This window comes from Melopsittacus undulatus, chromosome 5 (assembly GCF_012275295.1).
Source record: "Melopsittacus undulatus isolate bMelUnd1 chromosome 5, bMelUnd1.mat.Z, whole genome shotgun sequence".
Classification (NCBI taxonomy): Eukaryota; Metazoa; Chordata; class Aves; order Psittaciformes; family Psittaculidae; genus Melopsittacus; species Melopsittacus undulatus.
The window spans coordinates 84,334-96,605 of NC_047531.1; the positions used below are offsets into that span (position 1 = coordinate 84,334).

At 44.1% G+C, this 12,272-nt stretch overlaps 1 protein-coding gene across 1 annotated transcript in view; it reads left to right on the plus strand.

Annotated features, from left to right (window-relative positions):
* The first annotated feature begins 52 nt into the window (after window positions 1-52).
* LOC101871378 (golgin subfamily B member 1) overlaps window positions 53-12,272 on the plus strand; it is a 45,981-nt gene continuing 33,761 nt past the window's right edge. Inside the window, exons 1-7 of the mRNA XM_013130721.3 lie at window positions 53-74; window positions 2,773-2,890; window positions 3,523-3,675; window positions 4,442-4,594; window positions 8,636-8,794; window positions 10,768-10,887; window positions 11,353-11,466. Of these exons, the coding sequence (XP_012986175.2) occupies window positions 2,780-2,890; window positions 3,523-3,675; window positions 4,442-4,594; window positions 8,636-8,794; window positions 10,768-10,887; window positions 11,353-11,466 (810 nt within the window). The 5' untranslated portion in view covers window positions 53-74; window positions 2,773-2,779. The remainder of the gene's footprint in view (window positions 75-2,772; window positions 2,891-3,522; window positions 3,676-4,441; window positions 4,595-8,635; window positions 8,795-10,767; window positions 10,888-11,352; window positions 11,467-12,272) is intronic.

Here is a 12,272-nt window from a genome sequence, read left to right on the forward strand (position 1 = left end):
GCTGAGACGTATTCCGGTGCTGAGGTGGCTGAGGGTGGAGTTGGTGTGGGGAGGCGGATCCGCGATGTCGGCAGGTCAGTGATTCCTCGGTGCCGGTGTGCGGTTCGGGGCTGGGCTCTGTCGGCAAGGTCAGTGATTCCGTTGTCAGTGTGCCGTTCGGTGTGCGGTTCGGGGCTGGGCTCTGTCGGCAGGTCAGTGATTCCGTGTTGTCAGTGTGCGGTTCGGGGCTGGGCTCTGTCGGCAGGTCAGTGATTCCGTTGTCAGTGTGCGGTTCGGGGCTGGGCTCTGTCGGCAGGTCAGTGATTCCGTTGTCAGTGTGCGGTTCGGGGCTGGGCTCTGTCGGCAGGTCAGTGATTCCGTTGTCAGTGTGCGGTTCGGGGCTGGGCTGTGTCGGCAGGTCAGTGATTCCTCGGTGCCGGTGTGCGGTTCGGGGCTGGGCTCTGTCGGCAGGTCAGTGATTCCCTGTTGTCGGTGTGCGGTTCGGGGCTGGGCTCTGTCAGCAGGTCAGTGATTCCCTGTTGTCCGTGTGGTACCTCCGCTGCGTGCGCTTCGCTGGGTAGCCGCTGTCGCACGGCTCTCGGCGGTGGTCCCTGACTGAGCCTCTTACGGTGTGCAGCTGTGGGGCTCTCCTGCCGGTGTGCAAGGCCCGAGGAGCCGGGGGGCTGTTGGCAGCTTCTTGGGGTCCGCGGAGGTGAGGAGCAGCGTGAGGGCTGGTGTCTTCTCTCGCTCTTGGGCTACGTGGTGCGGCCCGGCCCGGCCCCATTGCGTCGGTGCCAGCGCTGCGATAGCTCTGCTTTTCGCCGGTGTGTGGTGTGCAGCGGTAACCAGCAGTGGAGCCGGGCCTGGAAACGCTTCTGGTTTGTGAGACTGGCTAGAGCTAGTGCACCCAACTAAGCTCTTGGCATATCTGCAGGATTGGTGGGGCATCCAAGTGTTCCTGTAGCCGTATCGCCCCTTCCCTTGGTGAAGGGCTCTTGCTGGCTTCTGAGGCTTGTCACCGGGTGACTGCGGTAGTCGTGATCTGTTGCTCTGCTTGGATCCTTGTCCCTTTCCGAGCGCTTCTGCACAGTGCCAGAGGTTTGGTCCAGGGCTGGTGTAAAGCAGCAATGCCTATAATGCGTGGTTGTCTTAAAAAGAAACAAAATGCAAGGAGTTAGACTTATGTAGAATAAGCTTAGAGTAAATTAGGGAAAGCCACTGTCAAGTCTATCTGCCCTATGGCTGAAACGTAGAGGTAGAATACATGGATTTGTGCACTGTTTATTGCTCATATGCAGGTTGTCCTGTGACTAGTAATGGTCTTAGGCTGTTTGGGTTGGTAGGAGAATTATGTATCAGAGTAAAGTAGCCTCTTCTAGAACACCATTGATAGCCCCAGTGTTCAAAATAAAGTCTCACAATAAGAATGCTGAGTAAAACACTATTTTAAACTACAGACAGGATACAAGCTGTAATGGCTTACATAATGAATATAGTGTAGGGCTTTTGTGTTCTGCTGTTCATTACAAAAATGGAAATCCATACCAAAGCCAGTATGATACTGAAAAAGCAATAGTCCTGCCTCTGAGAGCTGTACTGTTGACTTTATTTGGGAGAGGTGTGGAACACAGAATAACCTTTACTGTTTGTCTACTCCTGTTTATGAGGAAATTGGCCAACATTGTATAATGCTTTCCTGCTATGAAGTCAGAAGTAAATATGAAGCGATGAAGTGCAAACATCAAGGTATTTCTGCCATAAGCCCTTGATGTTAATACGTAAGACAGCTGCCACATCATGTGTGGCTTGTTGGCTTTGCAACAGTATTTAGAGCTACATTGTGCTCATAGAATCACAGAATGGTTTGGGTTGGAAAGGATCTTAAGATCATCCAGTTCCAACCCCCATGGACAGAGATGCCTCACACTAGACCATGTCACCCAAGGCTCTGACCAACCTGGCCTTGAAAATTGCCAGGGACAGAGCATTTGCCACCACTTTGGGCAGCCTGTTGCAGGACCAGGATCTTCTTTTCTCCAAACTTTCCATCAAGTGTCAGTGGATCAGGATTCCTGAAGTCTGGTCTTGCCACAGAAAGCTGAGGGGAAGGAGACAGTGAGTTCTGTGATCAGGTCCACTGCCACATTTATGGAATCACAGAATGGTTGAGGTAGGAACAGATCACCAGGGCTCATCTAGTCCAGCCTTCCTGTTCAAGCAGGGTTACCTAGAGCATATTGTTCAGGATTGTGTCCATTTACCAGTGGGCCTGTGCTGGTTATATAACTGTAGAGTCACTTTTAATTCCCCTTCACATCCCTTGCTGTGTTCAGTTCACCTCAAAATGCAAACAGAGGAACTAAGGCCTGTCTGCACCTATTTGCATGTGAAAGGTAACAGGCCACGCCATGTGCAAATAGGTGCAAATAGGCCTTAGTTCCTCTGTTTGCATTTTGAGGAGGCCAGCTGTGAGCCAAGCAAGTAAGGCATTTTAGCTTGAGTTCAGTATCGGGTTAATGTAGCCAGCCTGGAAAGAGGCCAGGGAATCTTAACAACATCCACGCATGCATGCTTGAAATTGTAATGTTTGTAGCATGCAGATATGTGCTGAGCTCCACGCATATTTCTGGTTACAGTGTATGTATGCAGATGCATAGGTTCTACTTCTTTCTCTATTTCTAATACCACTTCAATAACTCATCTGTTGGTTCTATCATTCCTAAATCAAGTGATGCTTTTCTTCTTAGGAAGTTTGTCTCTGTAACTGTATTCTGATGCTTTGTTTTGCTTTAGGCTAAAGATGCTGAGCCGTTTGTCAGGTTTAGCAAGTACTGTTTTACAAGAGCTGTCAGGCAATGATGGAGAGTCAGTTACTGAAGCTGGAGATTCAGTTACTGAAGCTGGAGATTCAGTTGCTGAATCCTCTATCTCTGTAAGTATAATGTTGTATAAAGACTTTCAGATCTTATTGAGTGATAGTTTGGGGTGTGTCACTTATTTGACTGCAGTGAGAATTGTTTCCTACTTCTTCATTGCTGAGCACTAGACTAAGCTGTCATTCTGCTCTGCTTCTCTTAGATTCCTGACCCCTTAAGTCAGCAATTGACCTTAGCTCTTTTTGACTGTGCCTGTCCAACTAATTCCTTATCCACCAAGTGGTCTATCCATCAAATCCATGTCTCTACAATTTAGAGACACGGATGTCATGCAGCATAGTGTCAAATGCCTTGCACGAGTCCAGGTAGATAACATCAGTCAGTCTTTCCATATCTGCCAGTGTCACAACCCCATCATAAAAGCCATCAAATCTGTCATGCGTAGTTGTCCCCTTAATTTCCATATGTTGAGGTAATCCTGGAAAACAAACTGGAATTGGGGTGAAGAAATATTTTTAATTATTTTTTTAAGAGTACCAATGAGTGTGTGTAGTGTAAAGGGGAGCTCTGGATGAATGCCTGACCGTAGAAGGCTTGACCTGTATGTTGCCCTTTCGGACTTCTGAGGCTTTTTTTTCCCTCCAGAGCACTAATTTCACTGTTTCAGGTACAAGCTGTAGAACCAGAAGCAGGAAGCATGGAGGAGGCACCTGAGGAGCTCTTGGAGCGCCTGGCTCAAACAGAAAAACTGGTTGTTCAGCTGAAGGATTTGATCCGAGAAAAGGATACCCTGCTCCAGCAAAAAGAAACTGTACTTAAGGTATCATTTCTTTCACTGGGGACCTGGGAGCAAGAGTAAAAAATGCTGCATCAGCTTTCTGTGCTGTTTCCGGTTTCTTTTGAACATTTGAGACCTTCACTACTAAATGCATAAATTCCAGAGAATTACTGGAATACAGAGAATGGACCATAAGCCAAGAGATGTAGGATAGCTTCTGTTTGTATTAGTTAGAGGTAACCCTAATTCTTCCTAGGAGAGATAAGTTATGTCCAAGTTATGTAGCATTTTATCTCTGAGCTCCTCAAGGCCCCTGCAGTTTACTGGTGGCTTGCAATAAATACTAATCTTTTTGTGAGGTTTTTATTTCCCCACTTCAGAGTGTTTGAGACAGTGTATTCTGTGCTGTAGTCACCCAATAGTCCAGTGGTTTTTTTGGTATGTAACCAAAGATAAATATTGAATATCCTGAGACATGACATGAAAGAAAATGCAGTTACTTAAGATGTTGTTGAGGGACCGCATATAGTAGAGGAAGTCAAACTGAGTTTGTACTAACTGCTAGGAAAAGTCCCTCAACTGATCTGTCACTTGAAGAGAAAATGCTAGAGCAGAAGTGAACTGTTCTGCTGTATGTAGTGTTCCAGAGCAAATTTGTTTCCTGGGTGTGTTTTAGGTAGCACTGTTACTGAAGGCAGGTTTGGGCAAGGAACAGCAGACAGACAATTATGTAACCTTTCCAAGTGGTGCTTTCAGGATGAGAGCACTGGCATTTTAAGTGCAGTCCGTTTTTATCCTTCTTTTCCAGGAAGAACGAGAAGCTGCAGATGCCAAGCTGATGAAGCTTAAACTTCAGGCCAAAGCCAAACTGGCCTCTCTGAACAAACGCATTGAGGAGCTGACAGAGAAAGGATCACTGGTGTCTGCACAGGCCTTACCAGAAGAGCAAGTGTGTCCCAAGGTTGGGAGAGCATGGCTACTTAAAAGATGTTAGCATCTACTAATAATCTGGTGTCACCCTACATTTTAGGTCCCAGTGAGCTAGCAGGTCTTGTCTTGTTAGCAGGACATTGTTAGCAAGGATGTTTGTGCTGTAGGAAGCTGGTCTGTCCAGCTTTCTTGTACTGCAGATGCCCTTGGAATACACAACCTGATCTCCTCAAGGCTATGGGCTAGTTTCACTTGCGTATCTTCAGTAATCTGTTGTAGCCAAGTTCTTCCCTGCAGAAGTTGCCTGTGTGAGCTGTAAGTTTCAAAATGTTACCTGTCATATGGGTAACGCAGAGTGAAAGTTGGCTGGAATGCAGGAACAAGGAGGTAAGGAGGCCATTAAAAGTCAAAGGTAGTAACTTAAATACAAAAAACCCCAATTTCCAGCCATGTAGCTTCTGTGCCACCACAGGGTTTTATGGTTAACAAGCCGTAATTGTGTAAAGCTAGGTAAAAAATGAGGGGAAAATATTCTATATCAAGACATTAAAGAAGCTATTGCTCCCATTTGTGCTGGTAATTTTTTAAAACCAAAAATTGTTCTGCTGACCACATAGTTTTTTTTAAAGTTAGTAATACTAAGCAAGGGAGAAGTAATAAAAGTCTAAACAGGTTGCAGGACATCAAGTGATATTTGCAATCATAGAATGGTTTGGGTTGTAAAGGACCTTAAGATTATCCAGTTCCAACCGCCTGCCACAGGCAGGGACACCTTCCACTAGACCAGGTTTCTCCAAGCCCTGTCCAAGAACACTGCTAGGGAAGGGACATTCACAACATCCGTGGGCCACCTGTGCCAGTGCACAGGTTTTGTTTAGCTTATGCATATAGAGCATTTGCAGACCTGTGTGCTGTTACATTACTTTCTGTAGACTTGCTGTTACGGACTGAGTGTTCTTGCTTCAGAATTCAAATTTATCAGTAGAAGAAGGCAAAGGAGGAAAAGCTGTATCAGTTAGTGAGTGTGATGGGGTTTTTAAAGAGGCCTACTCTTTTTTTTATTTATTTTTTTTTTCTACTGTGATTTGGAGAAAACTCCAGGAACAAACTTGCCAGCAAAGTGTTCAAGCTGACAACCTTTATTGTGGCCCCGGGAGACACAGGGGATAGCTCCTCCTAACATGTGTCTCCCTATTGCTACACAAGCCATCCTTATATAGTCCCTGGGCATACATACATACATATTCATGAGGCTACGTATGGATTATATAATTTTCCAGAAAGTTCCCTGCATGTGTACAAAATTGTGGTGGTGGTCTCTGAGGGGCATTCACTTCTTCCAACAATCTTCATCACTTCTGGCAGCCTTTAAAGCATGCGCAGTAGATGCTTATACCAGCTTCATTGGTTTGTTAGCACCAGAGACATAAAAATCCTCCTATCCTCCTACTTATCGGTTAGTTTAACTGTAGCCCATCCTGGACACCTGCTGTTCCCAGATACTCCTTATCCCTGCATCCTGTTCTTCTAGACTGGTTTTCTTAAAACTGTCAACTATAATGATTTTATCTTGTACAATAATTTTCAGGATGTTCTCCAGCTGTACTCTATTTCTTTTTTTATGTATAATGCACCTCAGTAATTTTCCATTGCTACTGTTACAAAGCCATCAAACTTAACATTGCTTAAAACTAATTCTAAAGGTTTATATATTCCATTTTGTGATTTTGTGTCCCCCTTGTTTCATAAGGCAAAGTTACCCTTCCAGCTATTGTACTAAGCGTGGCAAGGTCTTGTGTGGAGTTCTGTTCACTTGGGATTAGGAAAGAGAAATTCTGAGAGCAGCAAAAGACTTTCCATTCTCCTGTTATCTTAGTAGCTGCTTTTACTAGACACTCAAAATAGCTTGGCTATTTAGTTAACCCAAGGAAGAGAGGAAACATGATTTCTACAGTAGTATGAGGAAGGCAAACACCAAGAACTTGGGAGAACTGTTAAAGTGAAAGGACAGTACTTGCAGGTGAATGGATGGGTGTAAATTAGTAATTGAATACAATGAATGGCCTTCTAATTAGAAGAATGAGGCCTTGGTACTGTCTCCAGTGGAAATGGTGTGGACCAGAGCCCTATCGGTTTTGGGTTAGCACGTCATTTAAGACAAGTGATGTTACAGCAGTTATCTGCAATATTATGTATTTGACCCAGAAATCACTTTCTAGATACTTTCTTGTGAGGTTAGACCTACTGAGAAGCTACAGATTTCTTTAGTTACTTATAATTACTTCTCATGTAGGTGGTGTCTTGAGTAATGGTGTTATTTTGTAGACAGATACCTGTCATTTGAAGATGAGAAATTTAGGTTAGGGTTGTATGTTGTGCTGAGGTATTGAACATTAGTGATTCCTTTGGATATCATGAGGGATAAATAGAGCCAAGGGCTTTTTTTTCCCTCTTCATGATGGGGGGCCCCAGGAAATGGCTCTGTGTTAAAAGCCCAGGATGTAACAGTACCAATGAGATTTTTGACTGTCTGATTTTGAGAATCTAAATACCAGCCTGTAAGTTTTTATGAAATAGTTGGTATATGTTTACAGAACAGGTGAGGCTCCTCTTAAAGTGGCTAAATACAAATCATGTTCTAAGTTATACATTTTGGAAAAACATTATTTTTGAAAGCTTGAGCTCTGGTGACTTTGTGGTTGTGTTACTGTCCTTAATTGTGACACTTCATGCAGTGGCCAGTGTGTAAGGACTTCATCAGAATCTTTTCCAAGCCGGAAAGCTAATCGGAAGAAAGCAAAGTAATCCACTGACCTTTCCCCCTTAGCAACTGTTTACCCCAGCCTTATAAATTGTGTATATCGCTGGCTTCTTACAGCTTCCTCCACTTCTGTTGTTTCTTTTTTTTTCCTCTGTTCTACTGAGCTTAAGTGGAATTAGAGCTTTCCTTGTCTACCTACGCTATATGCTTCTAAAGACCTCTGTAAGTGACATGTGTTTTGAGCAACAGCAACTTCTTGCTTATTCTTATTACATGGACTTGCAAGTCTGTCGTGATTTTAGCCTTCGTAAATTTTTCAGAATGGGTTTAAAGGATGTAAATACACATACACTCCATATGTTATTGGTAATCTTTGGCCCAATACCTGTAACAAGGAAAAGAAAGATACGTTTTGTATATGTTCAGTCAAAAGTCCCCAGTACTCAGTGCTTGAAGTAGTTGGGAGTGCTGAGATTATAATGATAGAAGGATATTTTTCTTGCTTCTCAGTGACATGATTGATATGCTGGGCCTACTACCTGACTCTGCTAAGTAGGTGCAACTGTGGTGTTTCAGAATTGCTTACCATATAGGTTGTCTTTGAAAGACAAAGAGTGCAGGTGTAAGGTGTAAGAGTGCTGGTGTGCCTGAGGTGTCATAGCTGAAGCATGTGTTTTATGCAAAATGTTGACTAAGTTTATATTTCGTGGTCATAAACAGAAGATTATAGTGCCTTAAAGGGGTGCAGAATTGACAATTGATTGCATGTTCCCTTTGCTTGTTTCTAACAAATTCATTATTATAAATCCCTTTAGCCTGAAGAGATTTCCATAGGCATTTTCTGTAGTTTAGAATATTTAATGTCTGTCTTTTTGTCACATGGAAAATACTCTTCTATTTCTAACTAAAAAACTGTTTAATTTCTTGTATTACAGAAATCCGTGAAATTAAAAAGCCTCACAAATCAAGCTGGTCATATTGTAGTTTACATATCACATTTTGAGGACATGATATATATTAATTCGTGGTAAGCGTTCATGGTATCAGCCGTTCCAATGTGATTTGACACTTCCCAATGAGTCACATTGTTCATATCTATGCAGAAATAGGGAAAGTGGTTCCATCATATAGAACAACATCATTTAAGAAGCAAAGAAAATGTAAAGTTTAAAAACCCCCTAAGAACTGTAGAAATAAGCATCTGGTCAAGAAGCCAGCAGGCAAAAGCATTCCAATTATCATTTATTTATTTATTTTATTGACCAGCAATACTTTCTTCTGGTTTTCTTCCCCACTTCTTTCCTCTGGCAGTGTCAGAATAACCAAAATACAAGTGAAAGGCATAGAGAGGAAGCTGAAGCACTAAAAGAACTCCTGAGGGAGCGAGAAGAGACTGTTCAGGATCTGAAGGAACAGCTGGCTCTAGCCAAAGTGAATCTGAAAGATGCTGAAATCAAATATACAACACAGGTACAGAAAAACTATCTGTTCATAAGTCTGTGTGTCTGTTTCCCACCCCACTATTTACACTGAACAGCTGATAAATCTAATCCAACTGCCTGACCACTTTAGGGCTGACCGAAAGTTAGTGTTGCTATTAAGGGCATTGTCCAAATGCCTCTTTAGCACTGACAGGCTTGGGGCATCAACCACCTCTCTGGTAATACAGTTCCAGTGTGTGACTGCTGTCTTGGTAAATAAATGTTTCCTAATGTACAGTTTGAACCTCCTCTGATGCAGCTTTGAGCCATTCCCATGTGTCTTGTTGCTGGATAGCTCTAGACTCAGTTGTTCTGAGACCATGCTGCTGCTAGGGAATCTGGCTAAGCCCTGCAGCCTAGCAGAGGCAAGGTTGCCAAAGCTGCGTGCTCCTCACTGCAGCCAGTAATGTGGCTGAGAATGTGTTCCTAGCCGGTGTACATGTGCCACTCCTGTATACATGTATGACCAACCACATAGATACACAGCCAGAAGCACCCAGCACTCACATACACAGTACCAGCATCCTCACATTATCCCTCTGTGGCAGCTCAGATGGAAGTATACAGATGTACATTGTGGATATTGTCAACACCTGTGGTTAGACACTCAATTTGCCCACTAACTGGTCCCTGGATCCAGGTCTCTGCAGTTGCTGGCATGTGGACTTGCAAAGCCTCAGGACCCACAGTTCCACTCCAGCTGCTGGTACAGAGCTGTCGCTCACATGTGAGCACAGAGCTGGCTGGGACTCCACTGGTCCATCCAATAGCCACCCCCTGTGATGGCTTGCATTTTAGAAAAATGCATGTGTTAATGCTTATGTGCACATGTGTGCCCCATCACTGCACCTGACCAGGGATCCTGATCCTTCTGGTCACCAGCCTCCATGTGCTCTAACTTTTAAGAGATGCAGGAATGTGCCTGCATACATCTGACCAGGGCTCCCCTGGTCTCTCCAGTAGCCAGCTCCCTCAGAGATTTGCACATACACAAAAGTGATATGCTGGTCAGTCCCAGGGTAAAGGTTTGACTTGATGATTTTAAAGGTCTTTCCCAACCTCACTGATTTCTATGATTCTAAAAGCAGGTCTCATCCTTGGAGACCTTCCACACTCTGTGGTGTTCGGTAGCTGGCCAGAGCTTCCCTGGTCCTCCAGTAGCCAAGTCTGCCTGTGGTTCTCTGTGGCCACATCCCCTTGCTGTCTTAGCTCCCAGGTTACTTCACCTACTTGCCAGCTAGTCTGGCTTGATCCTCACTAGTGATCATACAATCACTTGTACACTGACACTCATTCCTGTTTCTGTCACTATGTACATACAGGCCCTCTGACCTGTGGTCCCACTACAGAAAGTGTAGAAGAACTGCACTTAAGTTCACTTGCTCTAATCTCCACAGTTGCTGGTACCATGGACACACAGGCCCTTTGACCCACAGTCTGAAAGTATTCTTTCAGCTCCTATACCTACCATTGCCCCTCTGTGTTCTACTGTGAATGTGCAGAGGAGCTTTTTATCACATAAAATAACAGCTGTTATGTTACATTGTGTTTATTTTTAGAAAGATTTCTGTTAATACTCTGCATTGCAGGTTTAACTTTTCATCTGTGAATTGGGCTCTTTCTGGTACAAATAAAACCCCAGAAGTTTCATGGACTTGGAATTACGTTGTAATCGTATTCTTATAATTTTGCTTATTTGTAGGTGAAATTCTATGGGTTTGCTTTCTGAATTACTATCTGCTTTCTGAAATACTATCAGTTAATATATACATATTAGGCAGATAAAGGTACCACTTGACCAAGGTGGCGTATAGAATTATAAAGCTGAAGACCTAATTGTATACATAATATGCTGGTGCATGTTGAAAGCAAGCCTCTGTGTCTGTCAAGCTCATCACCTTCTTGGTTTTGGTTTGTTGGGGTTTTTGTTTGTTTTGTTTACTTCGTAGCTTATGTTTTCAGCTGAGCTCCTTGCAGGAAGCGATTCAAGAGAAGGAAGCTCTCCTAGAGCAGGCTCACCAGCACCAAGCTGAATTGCTGAAGAAAGCGGTCCAGTCAGATCTGGAAGTAGGAATGCAGCAGGTATATTTCATATAATAATCTTGTTATGGGATGAGAAAGGAAATTTTAACAGTCTGATGACACCCCAAGAGAGCAATTCTCATCAAAGTAACTCAGAAGGGGTGAGAAGAGATATGATTTGATTGGGTACCATGGGGGGTACCCAATTGTGGGGGGGGGGGATTGCAGGGGGGATGCAGATATGGATTTTCAGAGTGCTAGCTTCAAAATGCTCATTTGCTATCAGTTTAAAAGAAAGCACAGTTTAAAAGAAGTATTCTATCATTGTGCTCCAGTTCCCTATTTGTGGAGCAATGGTGAGCTCATCCCACTGCACAGGGGTTCCGGAATAAGTATTAACAAAAGTCAAGTTATCCAGGCTGTTAAAGTAACTATTATGAAAAGTAGATGTATGGATGAAACCAGGAAATCCTGCCTTCTTATGTTAGCCTCCTAAATACTGGTATAGCACTGTCTTTCTCACAGAACCTGCGTACACTTCAGAGAAAGCTAGAGGAGCAGGAAGCAGCTCTTCTGGGACGAACTCAGGTGATAGAATTGCTGCAACAGGAACTAAGTAATGCTGAACAACAAAACCAGGTACCTTTTCATGTTTTGCTTATTGCCTTACTCTTGTGTGTAAGTGGTGGATGCGTCATTTGTCAGTAGCTCAGAAGTTACCAGATTAACTTGTTTCTGGCACCAGTTTTCCATCACGGACTCAGCTGGGGGCTCCCTCAGTCATGTTTTAGAGCTGCAGGTTTCTATGCATAGGTTGTAGTAGGTGCAGGCAAACAACAGGAATAGGGAAGCTACTACAGCCATCTCTAGTGACCCAGATTCTGGGCAGGTAGGCAGAGACAAAATCTATCCCTACTCTATTCTGCTGTTTCTGGACTGCACTGTTGTGGTCAACTGTTCAATGTCTGACTGGAGACCAGTAACAAGTGGTGTCCCTCAGGGATCGGTGTTGGGACCGGTCTTGTTTAACGTCTTTGTCGCTGACATGGACAATGGAATTGAGTGTGCCCTCAGCAAGTTTGCCGATGGCACCAAGCTGTGTGGTTCTGTTGATACGCTGGAGGGAAGGAATGCCATCCAGAGGGACCTTGACACACTTGTGAGGTGGGCTGATGCCAACCTCATGAAGTTTAACCATGACAAGTGCAAGGTCCTACACCTGGGTTGGAGCAATCCCAGGCACAGCTGCAGGTTGGGCAGAGAAGAGATTCAGAGCAGCCCAAGGAGAAGGACTTGGGGGTGTTGGTTGATGAGAAACTTAACATGAGCCGGCTGCAGTGTGTGCTTACAGCCCAGAAAGCAACCGTATCCTGGGCTGTATCAAGAGGAGCGTGACCAGCAGGTCAAAGGAGGTGATCCTGCCCCTCTGCTCTGCTCTCGTGAGA